Source organism: Nelumbo nucifera, chromosome 3 (genome assembly GCF_055504915.1).
Source record: "Nelumbo nucifera cultivar China Antique chromosome 3, China Antique-T2T, whole genome shotgun sequence".
NCBI classification, from domain to species: domain Eukaryota; kingdom Viridiplantae; phylum Streptophyta; class Magnoliopsida; order Proteales; family Nelumbonaceae; genus Nelumbo; species Nelumbo nucifera.
The window spans coordinates 25201433-25226309 of NC_142651.1; the positions used below are offsets into that span (position 1 = coordinate 25201433).

The 24877-nt window shown below is 37.3% G+C and overlaps 1 protein-coding gene across 2 annotated transcripts in view; it reads left to right on the forward strand.

Moving 5' to 3' along the window:
* LOC104592769 (DExH-box ATP-dependent RNA helicase DExH3-like) overlaps window positions 1-24877 on the forward strand; it is a 53196-nt gene that overhangs the window by 13080 nt on the left and 15239 nt on the right. For both annotated transcript variants that reach the window (XR_734484.3, XM_010252288.3), the window contains exons 4-10: window positions 3036-3281; window positions 7872-7967; window positions 15623-15811; window positions 15930-16089; window positions 16168-16298; window positions 18739-18906; window positions 19008-19280. Coding sequence is in view for 1 of the 2 variants with exons in the window: in XM_010252288.3 (XP_010250590.2) it covers window positions 3036-3281; window positions 7872-7967; window positions 15623-15811; window positions 15930-16089; window positions 16168-16298; window positions 18739-18906; window positions 19008-19280 (1263 nt within the window). In the remaining variant the exon portion in view is untranslated. The remainder of the gene's footprint in view (window positions 1-3035; window positions 3282-7871; window positions 7968-15622; window positions 15812-15929; window positions 16090-16167; window positions 16299-18738; window positions 18907-19007; window positions 19281-24877) is intronic.

The window sequence follows — 24877 nt, forward strand, 5'->3', positions numbered from 1 at the left end:
GAACACTAGATTTTTCCATGATTTGGCAAATGGGAGACGAGGAAAGAATCTTGTGACCAAGCTAGAGATAGGAGAGGAGGTGATTACCAACCTTTGAGTGAGAGAGCAATCGTGGAAGGGGTGGAATGGCCAAGATTTGATGTCGGAGTGGCAAGGTGGCTGGAAAGGGATTTCGAGGAAGAAGAGATTAAGAAAGTTGTCTTTCTAATAGATAGATCCAAGGCTTCAGGTCCAGATGGCTTTACAATGGGTTTTTATCAAGATTGTTGGGAGGTGTTGAAAGAGGATTTAGTTGAAGTCTTTAAGGAATTTGCAAACAATCACATTATAAGCCCTGGAATTAATGCCACCTTTTTGGCCTTGATACCTAAGAAGAATGATGCCAACCACCCAAAAGATTATAGGCCTATTAGTCTGGTGACAAGCATCTATAAAATTCTGGCTAAAGTGCTTTTGTTAAGGCTCAAAACAGTCCTCCCTTCTATCATTAGTGAAACCCAGGGGGCTTTAATTCAAGGGCGACAAATAACATATCAGATCTTAATTGCGAATGAGTGTGTGGAGGAAATGAAAAGGTCTAGTAAGAGTGGTTTCATTTGTAAATTGGATCTTGAAAAGGCCTATGATTTGGTGGACTGGAAGTTTCTATTAGAGGTTATGCGAAACTGTGGATTTGGGGACAAGTGGTGTAGTTGGATTTTTGGGTGTATCAATACTTGTCACTACTCTATTCTGGCAAATGGTATGGTGAGGGACTTTTTTCTAGCTTGCAGGGGTGTTTGGCAAGGGGATCCACTCTCACCCTTCCTTTTTACCTTAGTAGCTGATGTGATTAGTAGGATCATTACTAAGGCTGACAGTGAAGATGCCTTTAGGGGTTGGAGAATAGGGAGACACCAAGTCCCCATCACCCACCTTCAGTTTGCAGATGACCTAATGATCTTTTGTGAAGGACGTTTTAGCGAAAAGGTAGCAAACCTAAAGGAGCTAATCAAAGGTTTTGAAAGTATTTCTAATTTGAGAATAAATTTGGAAAAGAGCTGCATAACGGGTATAAATTTGGAGGTAGGGGAGGTCGAGGCTATTGCGGAGTGTCTTGAGTGTTCCACTTCTGCTTGGCCTATGTCATATTTAGGGCTTCCTTTAGGGGCAAATCCTAGGGAGAGTAGATTTTGGACCCCGATGATAGAAAAGTTTGAGAAGAGATTAGCCTCATGGAAGAGGAATTAAATCTCTTTAGGAGGGAGAATTACCCTAATAAGAGCTACCTTGGCTAACTTACCTACCTATTTTTTGTCTGTTTTTAGGATACCAGTTAGGGAAGCTAGGAAACTGGAGAAGTTGATGAGAGATTTCTTATGGGAGCCGGGACAAGAAAAAAAGGATCACTTGGTTAATTGGGAAATTGTGTGCAGAAGTAAAGAAGAGGGGGGTTTGGGACTTGGGAGGGTAACTAGAAGTTTGTTCTGGCAACACTGTTCATTTTTGGGAGGATATTTGGGTAGGAGACACACCTTTAAAGGATCTGTTCCCTTCGCTATTTTCTGTTTCTTTGTACAAAAAAGAGGTGGTCTCAAAATTTGTCTCACCTTTGGGAACACCCTTAGATCCTACTTGGGATTTTGGGTTTCGTAGAGGACTTAGGGATGATGAAATTGAATCTCTTTCTGTTTTTCTTGGTTGTCTTAATCATGTTTGTTTGGATCCCTCCAAGCCAGATAAGAGGGTATGGACTCCTAGACCCGATGGAACCTTCACTTGTGCTTCTTTCTTCAAGTCCATCTCTCAACTTTCTACTCACCAACCCTTTCTGTCAAAAGAAATTTGGTGCAGGCTAGTTCCCCAAAAAATTATGGCGTTTTGTTGGGAAGTATTCCATGGGAAAGTAAACACTCTAGATAACCTACAAAAGAGAAGACCTTTCCTCTGTATTTCTCCTAATTGGTGTATCCTCTGTAGACCTCACGGTGAGGATTGTTACCACCTATTAATATCTTGTCCCTTTTCTGTAGACCTTTGGGCTTGGCTACTTTCGTTGTTTGGGAGTAGTTGGAGTCTACCAGCAGAAGTTCACATGCTCTTCAACCATTCTACCTTTTATTGGCCTACAACAATAGGGAGAATTATGTGGAGATGTGCTCGTGCTGCCTTGATTTGGACTCTTTGGGAAGAAAGGAATCTCAGAATTTTTCAAGACAAGGAAAGGAACAACCAAAATTTGAAAGACTGTGTGTTAAACAGGGCAATACATTGGCTGAAGACCTTGGAAATCTTCCGACAATTCTCCTTTAATGACCTTTGGAGAAATTGGTCAGCAGTAGCAAGGTGCTCATCTTTAAAGGACAAATCAATTACAAGCTGGTCTCCTCCACCCAAAGGCTCAATAAAGTTGAACTTTGATGGAAGAAGCATGGGTAATCCAGGATTATCCGGAGTGGGAGGTGCTTTGAGAAATGAGAAGGGAGAGATTTTGTTGCTCTACTCAGGTCCCTTGGGAATTGGGAACTCCATCAGGGCAGAACTTTTAGATGTTGTACAAGGGGTGCAATTTGCAAACCAGCTAGGGGTACAACACCTAACAATCGAGGGGGATTCCAAAGTGGTGGTGGGTTGGTTGAAAAATTCTGAAGAGGCTATTTGGCATTACAAGAATGAAATGAAGAAATTTAGTTGGTTGACAAGGAATATGTTGGTCACTGTACAGTGGGTGGGGAGATCAGCAAATACTTTGTCAGATGTGTTAGCTAAGCAAGGGGTAAATAGGGAAGACTTGTTTTGGGCTCAGTTGTGATTCTTGCTTTTCTTTCCTAGTTTACTTGTAAGATTCAAGGAGGGGCTGCAGCTCGCGCCTCTCCCTGGGATGTTGTATGAACTCACTCTAAATCTGCTTCTGAATTAATAAATTTATTATCATTCATAAAAAAAAAATGTTTTTCTTTTTCAAAGGTCATTGTGATTCAAAGTGAGTAAATTTTTCATTGTTCTTTGATTGCACACTGTTTCTATGTTTCTTTGACATTCTCAAGAATTGACAGGTGATCATACCACTTGGTTTGCAAAGAAGAGTGGATACTCATCTTAGAGAATACCTTTATCGGAAACCTATGAACAAAGGAACTTTTCCAGATGCTACATTTTCAAGATCTAGCAGCAGTGGCAGTATTGCTACCGATGAAGGGCTTTTTGAGCAACAGGAACCACTAATACCTACTAGTGTTGTAATGGAGAAAGTTCTTAGGCGGAGAAGTTTGCAACTGCGTAATCAGCAACAAGCTTGGCAGGTTTGCTTTTACCTTAACAAATTTCAAAGTGCATCATCTTGTCAATAAAATTAATGAATCCACAGTTGTCAAGGCGACGCCTAGGCGCCCACCTAGGCGACAAGGCATTCTTGGAGGGCCACCTTGCCCAAACGCCTACATAATATATGTAAGACACCACACTATTTTATATTTTTATTTTATGTTATTAATAGTAGTACGATATATATTATTAGACTAAATTATTCATATTGTGGGTTTATAGTATTAATGTTGTTATTCTTATACTAGTTTCTTTTTGTTATTTTCTTTTTTTTTTGATAAGTAAAGAGTCATATTCCATTAATTCAAAGATCGGTTACATGAAAATCCCCTTAGAGAGGCACGAGGTGCTGCCTCTCCATACAGAAAACACAAAAACTACATCAAAATGTGCATGACTGTTATTTTCTTATTTGTTTGGGTTCAATCAAGACACAAGTCAGTGACATAGTCTTGATCCCTTTAAGACTTAAAACCTGAATTGATAAGTAAAAAGTAACTTGAAAATTTTATCCAATTGACACATAAGAACAAGACACACAAGAACACAAGAACAATCAATAGGACTTCTTCTTCTTCTTCTTCCTAGAACCAAAACAAGGGTTTAACCCTTATGTTTTGTATGTTTCTTTCCTTTCTTATTTTCTACTCATAAATATGTTCACTTTCTATTTATTGCTATGGGGTTTATACTTGTTTCATGAGAACTATGGTGATTATTAGTTAAAGATCACTACTTATTTCTATAAAACCTAGGGATCTACCTAGGTATATATATACATATTTATTTATTTATTTATTTTAAAAAACTCATCTCCTAGGTGACACCTAGGCGCCTGCCTAGGTGACTAGCTTTGCCTTGGCTCTTTGAAAACTATGAATGAACCCTATCCTTACTTTTCTTTATAGTAAGAGAAAAAAATCATTAAAACAGAGAATGGAGGAGGCCTGAAAAATGGAGAGTTTCTTCTCACAAGTGAGGAAATGGAGGAAAAGCTTCATAATCAAGTTGAAAGAACTATTGTTGGAGGAGACTTCACAATAAAGGAAGCTTGTGGTGAAGATACGAGAGGGAAGAAGAGGAACAGTGTTCCTAGCAGATGAGGCAGTTCCATGGTTCCAAACTTTTCTTGAGAGAGCAATGAATGTGGGCTGGAGGTCAAACTGAAAGATGTCTACATGACAGAAGGAAGGAATACTGGGCTGAAACCAGATGCTAATAATTGAATCAAGGGTTGGAGGGTGGTAGTTTGAGGAAGGAGTTGAAGAAAATTTCAGGAACCTAAAGGGACTAATAAGTCAATTTTAGAAAATCTCTAGTTTGAAAGTAAATATGGGTAAAAGTTGTGTGACAGGGGTAAATATGTTAGAAAGAGAGCTATGGGCACTCCTAGGATTATTAGATTGTGAAACCAAGTAATGGCCTCTGGATTATCTTGGACTGCCATTGGGAGGTAATCTGAAAACAAAAGATTTTTGGAAGTGAGTGTTGGACTGACACTTTGGAAGAACTATATTTCAATTGGGTTGGGGGGGGGGGAGGATCACTTCACTCAAATGTACAATGGCAAACCTACCCATTTACTTTCTATCCACTTCATGTATCCCTATCAAGGTGATTAAGAAACTTGAAAAGTGTATGAGAGGTTTTCTCTAGGAACCTAGAGAGGATAAAAGGGATTATAGGGTGGGGTTAAGTGGGAGGTGGTTAGTTAAACCTAGAGATCAGGGTGGATTGGGTTTAGGGAATTTAATTCATAGAAACACTGCTTTACTTGGAAAATGATTGTGGTGATTACTTTTGGAGAGGGATAGGTTGTGGCACAAAGTTATTGTGAACATTCATGATGCTAAAAAATTTTATTAATGGAAGAAAGAAAGTATTACAACATCTTCCCTGTGCACCTCACCGGAAAGCAGGAAAAAACACATTACAAGTTCCACACAGACTGAGAATAGAGCATCTGAAACACATTTTGATGCTTAAACTCAGAAGATACAGAAATCCTAAGGCAAGTTTGTTCACAGACAGATGTATTAGATCTTCTGTGTTTCTCGCTTTGTTGCAGAAAACTCAATTATTTCTCTCAGTCCAAGTAGTCGCTAGAACAGGAATAGTTTTCCAGACCAGCTTCCCCTTTTCCTTCAGACCAGGCATCTTCCAACCTTATAACAATTCTTTGACCAAACTGGGCATGACCCAGTCAACGCCGGTGGCTTTAAGGAAATGTTCCCAAATCTTGGCAGAATTATGGCAGTGGATGCTGAGGTGGTCGGCTGTCTCTTGTACAAGTCCCCACACAGCTCACAGTTCTGATCAGAAATCTGCAGCCCTCTCCTATCCAAATTGACTTTTGAAAGACATTTATTTACAGTCAAAACCCAAACCAGAAAGTTTGCCTTGGAAGGGCTGATTGGGTTCACACCTGCTTTCCTGGAAAGCCGGCAATATCTGTCTTGCTGAGATTAGAAGCCAAAGATTTGACTGAAAAAAGATCTTACATACTCTCCATTTCCAACTTCATTCATCATCCATATTTACTGTAATGTTTTGCCTCTGTAAGAGCTGCAGGAGCTCCACTAATTGTTCCATCTCCCAGTCAAAAAGATTTCTCCTGAAGAGAGGGCCCCAGGAGATGGAACTTCCACCCATGTCATAAGAATCAGCAACTGAAATATCTGGGTTAGCAGCATACTGATAGAGAAGGGGAAAAGCCTCAGCAAGGGGAGTGTCCAGACACCAGGGATCTTTCCAAAATTTCAGGCCGTCTCCTCTATCAATCTTGAACCCTAGACCAGCTGAGAAAGCAGGAAAGGACTTTACAATTCCTTTCCATAGAGAACAACCCCAATTCTGCAGTGGGTCCAAGGATCTCCAATTACCCCATTCCACCCCAAACTTAGTTGCAATTAGATTCCTCCACCATTGCGTTGCTTTCAACTCCTCTTTTTGGGATGATCTCTGGTTGGGTGACTCTCCTTTAAATGTGAAATTTCCTTTCCTCTATTCCCTCTATAAGTATCAGAAGGAACCCATAACGAAATTTTATTTGGTCTCTTCTTGGGTTTAAATTGAGATTTTGGTTTTATAAGGCCTTTGGGAAAGAGAGTGTGACTATGTGGTTGAACTATTGTTGTTTCTTAATTCAGTCTTCTTGGATTGACAATCAGCAGACTATAGAATTTGGACTGCCTCCCTTGATGGTTATATCTCTTGTTCTTCTTTCTTTAATGTTCTATTCTCTCAAAACATTGTGGGTGGGCATTGTTTTTTGTGAACGAAATTTGGAGTAGACCAGTTCCATTTAAAGCAAAGGCCTTCTGTTGAGAAGTGTTTCTTGGTAAAATCTATAATTGTGATGTGCTCCAGAAAAAGGCCAAATAAATGCATTTCACCTCATATTTGTATTCTCTGTAAGGCCAGCAGTGAGACCCTTCCCCACTTACTAATCTCCCGTCCTTATGTAAAATGTGTTTGGAAGTATTTTTGCTCTTTTCTTTGGTCCTCAAGATGTGGCTTTTATTTTCAATCTCAACTATATTAGGCAGCCTAAGAAAAGAGGCAGGATACTATGGAGGGCAGCGAGAGCACTAGCAGCTGTGTTATGGTCAATTTGGGAAGAAAGGAATGAATGGATCTTCAAGGATAAGTACAACAGAAGAGACACAGTTTTGGTGGATTGGAAACCTCCCCCACATAACAGAATAAAGTTGAACTTTGATGGAGGCTCTTTGGGTAATCCGGGATCCTAAGGAATTGGAGGAGTTTTCAGAAATGAAAATGGTGTGGTTATGGCAATGTATTCAGGACTAATTGGGCATGAGGATCCTCTAAAATCTGAAATCCTATCTCTACTTCATGGACTGAAATTAGCTAAAACAGTTTGGACTGAAGCATTTAGAGGTTGAAGGGGTCAAGGGGATTCACAGTTGGCCATATCTTGGATGAGATGCAACAAAACAGGTGTTGGATACATAGGCAAACTCTAAGAGAAATGGTCAAGCTAGAAAATGAGTTGGAAGCTACCTTCATATGGGTGAAAAGATTTGCAAATGGACTGGCAGATGTCCTTGCTAAGCAAGGAGTTCATAGGGAACAATTGTTCTGGGAAAAACTGTAATTTGTGCTGGTAATTAGTGAATGGGCAAAACTGTAATATGGGATAGTGACAAGTGACTGGGTTGCTGGTCTTAACCGGCTCTGCTCTGCACTTTTTAACTTATTTAATGAAAGAAATTTCTCTTTGCTGATAAAAAAAAGTATTGGGGGAGTCACTCAGGGAAAAAAGAGTAACCCATTAATCTAAGTAAAGGGCATATGATGGGTTAGGTAGCTACGCTAACCTGAATGATACTGTGGGGTGCTTGGCACAAATTGCATTCTACATATTTCCTATTTTTTTCCACATATTAATAAAATTTCCACCGAGTTGCCAACAAAAAAAGTCATGTCCAACATCCAATGCATGTTTTTTCAAACCTTTTTGCCCCTTTTGGCATTCTTCTTGTTTATAACTATGTAGCCACTGTTTCTTTTTGATCAGTAACTGAAACTACAATTTTGTACAGGAATCCCCTGAAGGTCAAAAGATACAAGAGTTTCGCAGAAGCCTCCCTGCTTACAAAGAAAGAGATGCACTATTAAATGCCATTTCACAAAATCAGGTTTTTCATTGATTTTGTTGCATTGTTTTATTGTTTTTGATTTCCTAGCCCTTCTTTGTTGAAGAAATTGCAGGAAGTGATGCATGTGCAACCCTTTCAACATTGAACTGTTGCTTTTCCTCGTAACATTTGTACAAGGAACTGGCAAGCAAGGATTTTTTTGGTCTGGAGTTTTAACTTACTTTGTTTAACATTAACAATTAATAGAAGGAAAGTCAGTTCATCCATCTCCGCAACAACTTCCACATAAACAGTGGTCATCTCAACCCCTGCCCCTCATAATTCAGTTTTTCCGCCTACCACCTTTCCTATGCGCCCTAGTGATCTTGACACATCTTTCTTGAGCTTCTTTCTACCCCTATCTCTCTTCCCTAGGTTCAGCCACATCCCATGCAAAAACCAATTATTGCAACAACAGAGTTATGACAGTCCAAAGGTTTCAGCAAAGGCTGGGGGGACATCTTTTGGAACCTAACACTTTTTGCAATTTGCTTGAGTGTTTGGAGAAAGGAGCCATAGAATATTTGATGGGAAGGGGTGTGTCGGCTAGGTGGTTATATGCTGAATCGAAAGGTTGACTGTGTTATGGATCTCTTTATTGAAGAAATTTGAAGGTCTTCAGTTTCCTCATCTTGTATTGAATGAGGAACCCTAAATTTTGATTGGGAAAGGGCCTTTTGAGCTTTGTAGTTACACCGGTGATATTGAGTAACCTGTACAAGTAGGAGGCTCCAAAAGAGCAACGAAAGACCTAAGGAAGCACAGGCTGAAGTGGTAAGAGATGATCAGGACTCACAATACAGAAAATGTGGCTCTTGATAAAGTGCACTGGTGGGATAGGATTTGTGCTGCCCATCTTGCTGGTTTATTATGCCCGGCCACCTTCTTGTTGCCAAGAAGAGGGGAATCATGTGGCAATGTACAAGGGCAGCAATCATTTGGGTGATTTGGGAAGAGAGGAATGCAATCATCTTTAATGGAAGGAGTTACAATAAGAGTGGTACATTGGATAGAAATCAGGGACTTATTTGCCCCATTTTCAATGGATAATATTATTAGAGGTTGGGTGGGGGCAGTTGCTAGCTCATCTTCTAGGAGATTGGCATGTCACATTGGCTACCTCCAAGTAGTGACTAAATAAAGCTCAGTTTTGATGGAAGTTGGTTCAGCAACCAGGACCCTGTGAAATTGGTGTGGTCTTTAGAGATGGTAATGACATGATTCAGGTCCAATTTTTTGAGAAAAGGTAAAATATACTTGTATTAATCAAAAGGTCCTTTGTACAATGAGAAGCTGTACAAGGCCTGAGGCTGGCAAAATCAATGAATTTCAGCAAAATAATGGTTGAAGGGAACTTCAAAGTAGTGGTCAGCTGGCTAAGGAGCCATAGCCAAGTGGTTTGGCAATTGGTAACAAACTGTAAGGATACAATGATTGGTGAGGGAATTGGAGGTAATAGGGGTCAACTGATTTTGATGTACAATAGTATGGGTTAGGTGGAGAAATTCCAGCCTATATATTTGGGTGCTCAAATCAGTGTAATGTATTATCCTTGCTAACAATCAGCAATAAAGAGATTTGTTACCTATCAAAATAAACAGGAAAAAAAAAACAAAGGATTTGTGTAGGTGATGTCAAAATTTTGGGACTTAGGCTGAGTTGAGTTGATTCCTATCCCATGCAAGAAGATTATAGACTTCCATTTGCATTCCCAGACTCTCTATTGGATTTCAAGTCTACTACTATCCACTTCTTCCTGCCTTACTAAACCCTCTTCATGAAAGCCTTTTCATTTCTCGCCACGAAGAATAGGCTCGAAGAATCTGCCATCTCAACTCTATAGCATACCATCTGATTCAGGGATAACAGTTTGTTGAGAAAAGTAATTTCATCCAATTGCACACTATTCTCACTTGTTTGTCACACCCTCACCTTCCACACCATTACTCATATTTGACATTTGGTTATCCCCATCCAAATCAGAACTCATCCCAGTCTCCTCATTGTTGTTGTGTCTTGTAACTTTTTAGAGTTAGGCTTTACTGAGAACCCATCTCTTGAAGGCTGATCAAGAAGCACCAAGACCATATGAGTGGAAATGCTGTCATGCGCAATTGTTGCAAGGTCACAGTCATCTTTTCAAACCCCAAATTGCCCATTGCCAAGATCTGACCTGATCATGAAAACAGGTCCCCACCCACTTCATCTTCCTTCCCTGACAGATTTAGGCTTTCGCAAATTCTGGACAATCCTAAGTGCATCTTTATCCATTGTCGCTGCGCCATCCATTGACAATATATGGGCGAAAAGACTATACCCAAAAATAACTGTCACTACAGGCAGATATCACCTTATTGTCTTGAGGAAAGACACTAGTGGAGACACTACATCACCACCTCTTGGTTGTACTTGGGAAAATTGATCTTCCATTATGTCTCCTCTAAAATTGGGCTAGATTGAGATTTGGGCCTTAGGAGAGGTTTGGTAAAGCATGAATTTCATGGAGCTCTCTCACTTATGAAATCCTTGGAGAAGGGGTGATCATGGACCATGCTGGTCGGGCTTAGCACCTATGATAAGGGCTATAGCCTGGGTCCAAACCACCCTGGGCCTGAAATACCAGGCCAGGATTGGACTGGGTTTTGGGACTATTATGTAATACATCTATAAAATTTATGTTATACATTATATAATATAAAATATTATATGTAATATGTATTCTATGTCTTGTATTATAAGATTTATATAAAAATTATAAAATAGCATACGCACACACATAGACGTGTATAAATATTTGCAAGCTGGGCTGGGTTCAAAAGTACTGGTACTTCCGGGGGGGGGGGTCACTGAAACACTTAATATTAAGAGTTTTAAAATTTTGATGTTTTTTAATCTTTATATAGGATGTTGTAGACCCCCTGTAAAAATATGAAACAAAAAAAAAAGTGTATAAGTCATCCCAAATGCACGATACAAACATTCATGCGTACCGGGTGTATCGGTACTTTGAACCTTGTGATCACCCCTACCTTGGAAATTGTTTACCTTCATTGTTCTTCTTTGGATTCTAGGATTTGGTTTGCTTTTTCATTGGGATGCTTCTCTTGTGCTTCATTCTTCAAAACTTTATGATGGTCCAGCTGCGGGGCTCCCCTGTTGTGTTGTGTTGTATTGTATTGTAGTATTTTCAGCATCTTAATACAATTTTACTTTTTTTCCAAAAAAAAAACGATAATCAGTTGTCCTTTCCTGTAAAAGTAGTTTGGGGAGGACTGCTACCATTAAAGAGACGGCTTTCTGCTGGACTGGAAGGTAGTTGATATGAAAAATGAATGCTTGTGAAAATATTAAAAGAAGAAAGCCTTTTTGTGTGTATCACCTCACATGTGCTTTTGTTGTAGAAGAAGCTCTGAATTTACCTTCACCTACTAATATTTTGTCCTTTTGTGTTCAGCATTTTTGAGATTCTTCTTTTCTCTTTTTTGATGTAGATACAATAATCCTCTAGTGGATGTGGAAAATTCATTCAGTAATGCTTTCTTCTTTTCACACAAGAAGTGGTGTAAGATGATGTGCAGATGCACAAGAGCATCCTTATTGTGAACGGTATGGCTGGTGAGGGATGCTAGAATCTTTAAAGATAAATGAGAGAAGCTCTAATTGAGAGATGTCCCCTTTGCTTAAGAACATTTTCCCATCAAAACCCCCTTGAGATTATATCAATTGACTGGGCAAAAGTAAATTATACCTCGGAAACGAAGCTCCCACAAGTGTAAAGCCCTCTATGGTTTTCACATCCAATATCCAGCACTATCCATCTATTAGCCCAAGCTGTAGGTGGTACAACTCCTCTTGGGTTCTAGAATGATCACCTCCTTATTCCAATGGTTTCCAAAGTTCCAAGAACAAAAATAAGGTTTCTATAGGTTAGGAACTAGGGTTTTAGACTTGATTCTTTGTGCTTGGGTTTAGGATTCACAAAATTGATCTTATCAATCAATCCATTGGCAAGGGCAAGGTTCAAAGTATCGATACGATACACCCCATATCTGGCGTATCGTATTGTATCTTTTGGTCTCGATACACCTATTTACAGGTGTTTTGGGATCCCCATTTATTTCAATAAAAAAAGACTTAAAAATTATTTCCAGAAATCAAGTTTTGAAAAAAAACTAAAAAAAACATTAAGCGGTTAGTTTTTAGTACCGATATGCCCCTGCCGATACACAGGGGTGTATCGATACTTTGAACCTTGAGCAAGGGACAAACCAAAACCGTAGTTCCTAAATCTCAGCTCAATCCCAAATAGGAAACAAATCCAAAACAAACTGGATGTAAATCCAATCAAAATAGGCAAGGGATAGGGGGAATCTTAGTTCGTGTGGGTTCTGTGGGACCCATAGGGTTCCTAGATCAAACCAACTAGCAACCTAAGTGAGACCAATTCATGATAGACTCCTAATTGTAGCAAGAAACCCCATGATGCCGTATGATCGCATGGTTATCAAGGATAAGTTGCTTGGCTTCGTGGACTACTGGGTGGCAATTTTACCTCAACTCAGCCCAAATCCACTCCAGCGTTGGGTTGTGTTAGGCCCAGCCATCTGCAAGGTCCAACATAGTTCGAGCTAGCTTGTATACAATGAGTGTTACAACCAATCGAATGATTGCAATGTGATCCTTCCACTCACAATACACAACATTGGGAATGATGGGAAGGACTTGTTCCCTCAAGACTTCCAGTGTTGTCCTCTACCATGATGAATTCCCATGAAAACGTGTTGTAAACAAGTTGAAAACTAATTCATATAATATAGTATACATTTTGCAAACCAGATGTCAAAGCCATTTTGAAATCACCTGTCGACATGATTTATTGGGAATCCATCAGAGAAGACAACAGAGTATTTTCTCCAATAACGAAGCAGCATATACTGTCACAATGAATCATTTGTCTCAATTCTTTTCTCGAACGCACCAACACACCCAGGTGTGTCTCTCAACTGAGCCCCATTGGTTGGTGATGTCAATACAACCAAGTCCAGAACATGGTTTAAGATGTCATGAAATGTCGGAAATGTCGCTCGACATATGTCGGTGTCGAGACCTAGCGACATAAACTTTACATGAATTAAAAAAATACAATATATCAGTCGATATTTCGACCATTTCGGTAAATGCTGACCATATCGTTCCAAAATACAAAAAATATATAATATTTCAAAATATTTCCAAGTATATGTCGACAACTCAGCATACTACAAACATCTCATATCAAACAAAAAGAGATGTTAAAGGGGAAAAAGAAGAGGTTTTTTTTTATTATAAAAAGGGGTTTTATGTTGTGTACCTAGAGCTGGAATACAACTTCAGGATCTAACCAAGCACAAGAGTGGTCATGCACTGAAATATCTTTTTCTTGGAAGCAGGACGTTCAGCTTATGAAACTTTGAAGAAATTGTTATCATCTTTATTCAGATATGCAATAACCCTATTTCTCTCTCACGGTGAATAACCATGAAAAACCTAGGAAAAAAGAAGAGAGAGAAAGAGGGCAGGGGAAGGTGTGAACTCAAGGTCAAGAAGGAGGAGAATTTTCTTCGTCTTCTTCTATTTTTTTCTTGAAGGGCTTCATTGAGTGCTGGTTTGCTGCTCACTGGTTGCAGACACACTTTGAGTAGGCTGAAGTTCATTCGAATGAAATTGAAACCTTTGCCTTAACTTGAGTTTATTTAAACTTTAAAGACTTGCTATAGTCCATGATGGTCTATGGAAGCCTATAGACCATCACAATAGCAAGCCCTAAAATGGAATCTTTAAAACACCTTTATATAAACATGTTACAATGCAAGAGGGTCTATTGTAATATTATAGACCTCATAAATGAAAACTTATAAATAGAATATTTATTTCACTCTTATTACAGTACATGAAGGTCTACAACAATAATATAGACCCTCACTACAAAAGCCACTAAAATGAATAAATAATAAGAAAATTAATATTTGAGACAAATTACAATATTCATTAGAAAACAAAAATAAAAATCAGAAAATGTTAACTAGTTAATTTTTTTATAAAATATTTATAAAAAATAATTAACAAAAAATAAAAACAAAAGAATAAATTAATTACTTTATAATATAAAACATAAAATATTTTTTCAAGTAATAAAATATTAACTAGTTAGTATTTTTAAAATATTTATTCAAATCAGAAAATGTTTATTAAATTTTATAATAAATCATATTCTACATTTAATATAAAAAATCAGAATAAATTTATTAAATTTTATACTAAATCATAATTTATTATAAATTTAGTATTAAAAATCATAATAAATTCATTAAGTTTTATAAGAAATTGGAATTTATCATGATCTTAATACTACAAAAAGGAGAATCAGTTTATTAAATTTATAATAAAACATAATGTATTATAACTTTAATATTTAAAAATCAGAATAAATGTATTTCTATTTACTAGTGTGAAATAAATGTATTAGAATTTATAATAAATCAGAATTAAAAATAAGAAAAGAAAATATCAGATAACCTTGTAAAAACATCAAAATGCATAATAAATCAGTAAATCATCATTTACTAATTTGTTATTGATCTTGGTTTCTTAGCTTTATATAATGGTTGGGAATAAGATAATAGTCTAGAAATATGTATTAATGCTTTTTTTATCATTTTACAAAATATCATTGCATATTTCCACATATTTCATAATATTTCCACAATGTCTCTAATTTTTACAATATTTCCCCTCGACATTTCCGACATATGCCCTATATTTTGGTAAGCGACATTTCCATCAACATCGACATTTTAAACCTTGGTCCAGAATAAGGCAAATGCTATTATCAAGTTTGAGGATCACAAGCAACAATCTAGATATTCCACCAATCATAAAGTCCAGGAGTCATCTAGAAGGGTCTAGTTCAATGTTTCATAATGATCCATGCTCATACCTTAAGTGACAACTCTGGCAATAGAGACTTATTGTCCCTTCTCATAAGGCGGCAGTTGCATGTCAACCTTGTCAGGCTAAACTGTCATGAGTTTAGTAACTGGTTGAGAACCTTTTAGTCTACATTCTGATTATGTCATGTCTGTAAGTGGTTCAAAGTTCAAACCAGTAATTGATCACAATCCTTAAATGCCAGAGCAAGGGGATTGATAGAAACAAGTATCCACGACATATGATTGTACAAATAAACGCTTATTCACGATAAAAGTGGTTTGCAGCATTTATTGGATTTCTAGGGCATACACTGTCCAACATTTCATTCCATGGTATGCTTGGCATTTGAGTCTAACAAGAACTACTTGCAAGAATAAATTTTGGTCTAAAGTTCTTTTCAAAACTGCCAAGTTCCATTTATCAGTTTCAACTTTCCAAAATTGCATGTTGTTTCTCAACTTCAGAATATCAACTAAGGTAAATGATATTTTTCCTTCTAGCATTTTTCTTGATTGCATATAACTTGTAGTTCATGTGTGAGTTGTTAAAAATGATTATGCAGGTTTAGTTAAGTCATTGGTTTTTTGTTACTTTTTCTGCTTACTTCTGTTAGTTTTCTTTTTTTTTTTTTCTTTTGATAATTTTGTACATTTAATGATGACAAATTTTTTATGATGGTTTTACAGGTTGTTGTCATCTCGGGTGAAACTGGTTGTGGAAAGACCACACAACTTCCTCAATATATTTTAGAATCTGAAATAGATGCTTCCCGTGGAGCTTTCTGTAGTATTATTTGCACCCAGCCTAGACGAATATCTGCTATGTCTGTTTCTGAAAGAGTTGCTGCAGAGAGAGGGGAGAAATTGGGTGAATCTGTGAGTTTCTTCTTTTAGTGATTGATTGTTAGAGTACTTATTCCTAAACAACATAAACATTTTCATCCTTGATGCAAATTGAAGAATGAACTTATTTTTTCATTTTCATTTTTGAAAGGTTGGATATAAAGTGCGACTAGAGGGTATGAAAGGAAGGGATACGCGCCTCCTATTTTGTACTACAGGCATCTTGTTGAGGAGGTTATTGGTTGATAGAAATTTGAAAGGTGTAACTCATGTCATTGTGGATGAGATTCACGAACGTGGAATTAATGAAGGTATTCATAGCCTTAATTCATGCTATGCTGTTGGATATGTGTTATTTGAATTCTTACCATGGCCTGGGTCAATGCCAGATTTTCTGCTTATTGTCCTAAAAGACCTCCTTCCTCATCGGCCAGAACTGAGATTGGTTTTGATGAGTGCAACCTTAAATGCAGAAATTTTCTCATCCTACTTCGGTGGGGCTCCAATGATACATATTCCAGTAAGTTTGAGATGCTAAGAAGCAATGCCATTTATTTGTCAGAAGCAACATATCACATTGTCATAGTAAAGTTTGCTAAAATGATTATATAGTTTTTGGTTTTCTGAATAGTTAAGAGTTTTAATACATGCATACATGTATGTATATGTGCGCATTTTTGTGTCATGGTTCTTTTTTATCTTTTAGAGCTTGTCATTGAGAATTCCAGATTCTCCTAATAATCACAAGCTCCTTATCTTCCTAATGCTCCTACCTTTCGTATTCCCAAATTCATTATCTTCTTTGAGCTCCCAACTCTTCATTTTCCCCTTCTAACCTGCATTCATTGAATGCTAAGCCAGCATTATTCCTCTTGCTACTATTGTTCTGCTCTCTAACAAAGATATGCCTGATCTTCCCTATCAATGGACACTTGGATCTCATAAACTCCACCTGCATAAAACAGCTGAAGAATATGTAGCACCCTTGCTCATAGTTTTCAAGGCGCCAAGGTGAGGCTAGGCAACAAGGGGGCGCCCGCCTAGGCATTGCCTAGGCGATGGATTTTTTTAAGTAAAAACATGTATCCTAGAGTAGTTTCCTAGGTTCCATAATCATATTTCCTTAAAAAAATATAGGGGCTGAACCCCTATTTCCGTTATAGGAAAAGAAGAAAAGAAAAGGTGGAAGAAGAATAAGTCACTATATACAGCATTTAGCAATCTTTGTGTTGATTAAACCCTAACAAATAAGAAAATAATAAAAAGAAATTAGTATATAAACACACAAAATGAACATTTTAGTTTAAAAATGTCTATTTTATAATTATAACCTCACAAAATTAAGAATATAGAGGTTTTTTATAGCATGCTATAGAAAACTTGGCGATTAGGTGAGGCGCCTCCAAGGGCGCCTTGCCACTTAGGCATCGCCTTGACAACTATGCCCTTTCTGATATTTAGTTATAAACAAGGTTCAAAGTATCGGCCCGTATCGGCCGATACGTATCCTTCCGGGACCCCTCGGATACACCCCTACAATGGGTGTATCGGGGGTCTGACCAGTTCAGGGGGTGGAGGAGCTCTAAACTGGCCCCCCTGAACCGGTTTTGAAAAAAAAAAAGCCAAAAAAAAAGGTATCGATTCACCCGATATGCCCCTACCGGCGTATCAGGCATATCGATATTTTGAACCTTGGTTATAAATATTATTTTATGATGGTTTGTTTAATATTAAGGTAATAATTTACAATTTAAAAGATTTTGGAGGACTGAGGAATATGTAGAGATATATCCCAGTTATATTTTGTGCCAATACCTGGAAATGTTGGCAAATATTTAGAAAAAAAATAATCTTATAAAAATTATTTAGAAAATTTACTAGAGCTCTAAAAAAAAATAAAATAAACCAAAAAAAAACAAGAAAAAGCAGAAGAAAATAAGAGTTGAATAATGGCTCAAGGGATTGAGTAGGAAGTGCTGGTGGTTATTGATTATGATTTTGACCAATTTGTCTATCTTTTCAATTTGGAAAGATTACGATTTGAAAGTTGTGGATGGAACTTTGCCAATGATTCATGTCTCTTGCAAGGGCATGAATGTTCCTGTATACCTTTAAGAAGGCTTCCAGTATGGGGATTAAGGTTTTGAAAACATCATTGATCCAGGCAATCAAACTGTTTTGACCCAGGAACCAGTCACACTACCGGTTCTGTTTATCACCAGTCTTTTTTCAAAAAAAAAATGTTGATTTGGTTAAAAAACCGCTAACCCGATGGTCGAACAATTGAACCATTTGGCCCGGGGCAGCAGTTTGTGGGTTGACTTATTAACTTTAATAATTTTTTATTTATTTGAAAAACTGGAATTATTGTCATATCTCATCAAATCATTTATATATAATTTTGTTTTGTTCAAAATTATAAATGATGACAATATTGTCATATCTCATCAAATCATTTATATATAATTTTGTTTTGTTCAAAATTATAAATGATGACAATATTGTCATATCTCAACAAACCTCTATTATTTTGTAATATTTTTTGTTTTGATATTTCAAAATTAAGCTGTTACACCTCTCTCTCTCTCTCAATCCTAACCCTTTTGTTTTCAAACATTTTATATTTCATTTATTTATTTATGATGCAATGGGTCGATCCATTTGATCTGATGGTTGAACCACTGACCTGGAAACCGGAGGCAAAAACGGTTCGATTTTCAGGTTGGATTTTAAAACATTGATGGGGATAAAGAGAAATCTCTGCTTTTGATTTTCTTTTATCTGATAGTGATGAGCTGCTCGGATATAGCACATGCTTTTGTGGTAACTTTTTCATGTAACATTTTCTGATCATCATAAACTGTTTGCTTAAATTGTTTTCCCATTGGAGAACTTTGTTTGCTTGAATTTGATAACTGAATGTGTCTTAACCATTTTGGCTTTTTGGTACCTCTTTACAGGGTTTTACATACCCAGTACGGACTCATTTTCTAGAGAATGTTCTAGAAACGACTGGGTACAGATTAACTCAGTACAACCAAATTGATGATTACGGTCAAGAAAAGGCATGGAAAATGCAGAAACAGGCTCTCAGAAAGAGGAAGAGCCCAATTGCTTCTGTTGTTGAGGTATACAGATTGAAGCCTCCTACCAATTTCTTTGTTGTATTTTCTTTGCACTTTTTCTTTCTTCCTGTTCCTTCTGTTGATTAATTTTAAACTTGGAACAGGATGCCCTTGAAGCTGCTGATTTTAGGGAATATAGCTTACGGACTCGGGAATCTTTGCGCTGTTGGAATCCTGATTCTCTAGGTTTTAACCTCATAGAAAATGTTCTTTGCCATATATGTACAAAAGAAAGGCCTGGTGCTGTTTTGGTATTTATGACTGGTTGGGATGACATAAATGCTCTGAGAGAACAACTCCAAGCTCATCCTCTTTTGGGAGACCCGAGCAGAGTTCTGGTGCTTGCATGCCATGGTTCAATGGCCAGCTCAGAGCAGGTAACTTAATATTGTTATTTGATTTTGACTTAATATTCTAATATCAACTTAATACCATATTTTTTTGTATTGTTTAAGTAGGTTTTAAAGGAAACACCAAACCATCTATTCTATGAGAAGTTCCAAAAGGCACATACTAATCATGATTCCTCTTTGGAGGGCATCGTAACTAAGTTCAACTGAGAAAAGCCTTAGCCCTACTATATGGTATCAGCTACTTGGAGGGGATATTTTCTACCCATTACTTTTGCTTTGGCATCTACCGAGGCAATATAGTCTCTAATCTATGCACTATTTAGCTGTGCATTATATTTTATCTTATGTATGTGCATGACAAGTATTGAGTGGTTTTTGCTAGAGGCATCAACTGGTTGGGTCCTTGTCAAGGCTGTGCTGTGCTATGGCTCCTGGACCCTATTATTATATACAGTGGACTGGGTCTAGAGCTAATACCAATTTGTTCTGGACCACAACCTGCTCTGACATTTACCATATATTGGGAATCCCAATACATAACATTGTTCTTAAATTGTTCAAATTTTACTGTACAATCCTAAGTTTGTAGTTGGCATATGGTTTTATAGGTGAAGTAATAAAATAAGGTGCATATTTGCCAATATACATGGTTTTGTTGTATAAAACAAAATCAAACCTGGTAACTGTTTTCGAAACCCTCAGTGAATTCTAAGAAGATGAAGAGTACCAATATTGGGCATCTAATTCACATTACCAAAGTCTTCTCCAGGTTGAAAGACAGGCTCATAAGTGCAGGCCCCAGTAACAAATTCAAGAGAGTGGACAGAAGGAAAAAATTGAAAGGCAAAGCTTGCTTGCTTAGAGACACTATTGCTGAGAATCTGTCGGACTTTTTTTCCAGTTTGTGGTGACAAGGGATATAAATCAGCAGAAATCACTGAAGAAGTTATGACAAAAGAAGGGGTTTCGTTGGGGGTAGAGGATGTTTCAGAAGGAGAAGATGATGAAGCTGAAGTGGAAGGAGTGGAGATAGAGTTCGAAAAAATGAGAAAAAGGTGGTGGAAACTGAACTCAAGTTGTTAAGAAGTTGGGCTTATTGGTTTTAGGAGGGGAAGCTGGAAGATTACACTAGAAGAGCTTTTCGGGAATTAGAGTTACAGCACCTGTTGAATGCTGAATGTCCTAACTCAGATTGATTGATAGTTTTGAGGTGTTTGTTTAGGGTTATGTTCCGTCGGTTGGGCTTTTTTGTTTTGGTTTGATGAGGGTTGCGTGCATTGGATGCAAGTCTTGGGTTGATATTTGAGGGTTAAAAGTTAAAAAGTTGTTATTTCCTTGGTTTGGGCTTTGGGAGCTTGTGGTTTCCTTGGGTGCTTTTGTCTTTCTTAGTGGGTGATACCTTATCACCTCTTTCGTACCTTTTTCTTTTTCTTAATAACGTTACTTTTTGTTTATTACCAACAAAAGAAAAAAACATGCATATTGGCAATCACCCCCTAAATCATTTGTTCTGGGAGGTGATTGACCTAATTTTAGCTGTCATGTGCAAGCTCTTAAGCAAACAATTGATACAAAAGCTGTTAGTTATAGTCTTTGCATATACATCTATCCAGAGCTGAAACCAAATGGTACTTTAACACTTGACCCAATGAACCTTATTCTTCATAAGGTTCTCCCAAATGGTACTTTAACATTATTCCCTTAAAGTTCTCCCAAATAAGAATAGAAGAAACTAGAAAGAGGGCAAGATAATGGAAATAAGATGCTGAAAAAAAGAAACAGCAAACTAGACAAATTACATACCTGGGAACTCCATGAATATTTAATTCAATGGTTCATCTGATTGAGACCTTATAATGGGCCATTATTTTAGCTCATATAGGTTTCATCCAGCCCTTGAAAGCTCCATAAGTTTTCCTTTAATGTTCTCCTAAATATTCTCTAGAATCTCTACAAGTAAAAGTACTTTTATTTAGAACACGGGTTCAAGTCTGAGGGCAGGCACTTTGTACAAAGAAAAATGCTGATGGTTTGGTCCATACCCAATCTACCCGTCCTAAAACCCCAGGTAGCTAGGATCAACATTGGGTAATGACCTTTCTTTATTCCCAAATACCCATCAAAAAAGAAAGAATATATTTGTCCCAAACTCAAGACAAAGTTAACCTCTAACTCTCCCAAAAATATGACTTCTTAAAAACTACCAACACTATTAATGTTGCTTAAAAGATTCTACCAACACTATCAATGTTGCTTAAAAACTTAAGACACATCTTGGCTCATTTTAAAGATCTCGATTTCTCTAACTTTTATAACAGTTGCTTATAACAGAAAAAAAAAGAAAAAAATGGATAGGAAAACAATTATTGTTTGAAGTGAAGGGGACATATATATAATCTTTTTTGACAGGTAAGTAACTAACATTTGTTAATAGAAAAAGAGAAAAATACTAGTATATTGGCATCGATGTTTTAAAATGAGGAGGCATGACACAAGGAGTTATGCTACCTGGAGGCGTGAGGCATAGTTTAGAATGTTTTTTGTTTGGAAAAAAGGTAAAGTAATTTTATTCAATGAGAAAGCCAAATACAACAAGACTCAGGCCAACTAGGCCTTCCTGAGCCCAAGACATATTACACGAACATCCATGATTTAGTACAAAGGAGGAGAGAAACATTCTGACTTTTAAACTCCTCATTCACCGACACCCAGGAGCAAATCTTCCCCACCACTTTCTGCACAATCTCATCTAGACTTTTAGATTGATTACAGAAAATTCTATTGTTTCTTTCCATCCAAATGGACCAAAGAACAGCCTGCGGAATAGTATTCCAAACATGCCTGCGGAATAGTTTAGAATGTTAAGTGGCGTGAGCTTCCTTAAGATAAGGGGGATGAAGAGGAAGAATAAGGAGGGGGAGAAGGAAGAAGAAGAGGAAGGAGGATTTCATCTTTTTTTTTTTTTTTTAATGAAAGATGTAGAAGAATGAAGATGTATCTAAGTGCAACCAATTGTTGGCCTTCTTCATCCACAGAGTTTATTTGGGCTTGTTCATCCACAGGGTATATTTGGGCTTGTTCAGAGGTGCATCTAAGTGCAACCAGTTGTTGGTTGGTTTAGGTTGACTTGGATTTACTTTGGTGTCTGGAAATTGAAGAACAAGAGGCAATTGGGAGAGGGACTAGTCTTAAATCTGCATCTTCTTACTAAACAATTCTGTCTTTTAGTATGAAGATATGGGCTTAGGTCCAACTTAACAATTAACGGGGATGTGGCTTTCTAATCATAATCCAATAAATTGAGGTCTAAAAGTGTCCAAGCCAATGCATATTAGGGTTTAGGTTCTAACTTCTAAGTATATTGTATATTTGTACATATGCATGAGATCTTGCAGCCAAGGTTTAAAATGTTGGTGTCTGTGGAAATGCTAATAGTCATCCAAATATAAGAAACATGTTGAAAATATTGTAAAAAGTATAGGCATAGTGGAAACATTGTAAATATGCAAAATATAGAATGATATTTTATTAAATGATAAAAGAAGCATAGGCACACCCTTTTGAATTATTATCTTATTCCAAATCACTAATCAAAGCTAAGAACTAAGGTTATAAACAACAGAATACGTTCAAAAGTTGCCCAGCTTCATGATAGAATGAGGAGTTAAAGCAAAATTTAAACTCACAGGAAATGTAAATGGTTGTAATAGATCAACCAAATAACTTATTACACAAAGAAAAACTAATATTTAATTTAGCTAGCTCAAAGTGGTAACCATGTAAGTTAGACAGGCAATAACATTGTTACTCCACATATCTACAATATTATCACCAACTTATGTTATAATATATCTCTTGTACTCCACATAGTGCTGGTAGTTCTCATTGGGGAATATGTCGATTCCAGTAAAATTTTGTGTTGCTACCCATGGAAATGAAAATATGTTTTCGATGAATAATAATAAGTTTATTGATTCAGAAGCAACTTTAGAGTGAGTTCATACATCATCCCAACGAGAATCACGAGCTGCAGCCCCTCCTTGTATCTTACAAGTAAACTAGGAAAGAAAAACAAGAATCACAACTGAGCCCAAAATAATTTTCCCTATTTACCCCTTGCTTAGCTAACACATCTGACAAGGTATTTACTGATCTGCCCACCCACTGTACAGTGACCAACATATTCCTTGTCAACCAACTAAATTTCTTCATTTCATTCTTGTATCGCCACATAGCCTCTTCAGAATTTTTCAACCAACCCACCACCACTTTGGAATCCCCCTCGATTATTAGGTGTTGTACCCCCAGCTGGTTTGCAAATTGCACCCCTTGTACAACATCTAAAAGTTCTGCCCTGATGGAGTTCCCAATTCCCAAGGGACCTGAGTAGAGCAACAAAATCTCTCCCTTCTCATTTCTCAAAGCACCTCCCACTCCGGATAATCCTGGATTACCCATGCTTCTTCCATCAAAGTTCAACTTTATTGAGCCTTTGGGTGGAGGAGACCAGCTTGTAATTGATTTGTCCTTTAAAGATGAGCACCTTGCTACTGCTGACCAATTTCTCCAAAGGTCATTAAAGGAGAATTGTCGGAAGATTTCCAAGGTCTTCAGCCAATGTATTGCCCTGTTTAACACACAGTCTTTCAAATTTTGGTTGTTCCTTTCCTTGTCTTGAAAAATTCTGAGATTCCTTTCTTCCCAAAGAGTCCAAGTCAAAGCAGCACGAGCACATCTCCACATAATTCTCCCTATTTTTGTAGGCCAATAAAAGGTAGAATGGTTGGAGAGCATGTGAACTTCTACTGGTAGACTCCAACTACCCCCAAACAACGAAAGTAGCCAAGCCCAAAGGTCTGCAGAAAAGGGACAAGATACTAGTAGATGGTAACAGTCCTCACCGTGAGCTCTACAGAGGATACACCAATTAGGAGAAATACAAAGAAAAGGTCTTCTCTTTTGTAGATTGTCTAAAGTGTTTACTTTCCCATGGAATACTTCCCAACAAAAAGCCATAATTTTTGGGGGGACTGGCCTACACCAAATTTCTTTTGACGGAAAGGGTTGGTGAGTAGAAAGTTGAGAGATGGACTTGAAGAAAGAAGCACAAGAGAAGGTTCCATTGGGTCTAGGAGTCCAAACTCTCTTATCTGGCTTGGAGGGATCCAAACAAACCTGATTAAGACAACCAAGCAAAATAGAAAGAGACTCAATTTCAGCATCCCTAAGTCCTCTACGAAACCCAAAATCCCAAGTAGGAGAAATATGTTGTGGAAATATTAGGGAAATCAGGGACATTTTAAACCTTGTGTTGCAGCACATGGATATTATATGTAGGGTAGTTGGGTTTTAAAGTCATTTTTCACCAGCTAAACTTAATTCTTTTTTTAATTGTTTAATCTGAAAGTCTAATCATAGTCTTTTGGCAGAATAATGGGCTGGGATGCAGCATATTTTCCAAATTCTGTAGGCTTAGGCTTTCTATTCACCTCTTCACATTCTACTTTTTATATTATCACACTCAAATAGTCACTTTTGTAGTCTTAGATACTATTCCACTTTATCTTAATTTTTCAGCAGTCTGTATCCTTCGTGTTATGATCTGTAGTATCACTGGAAGT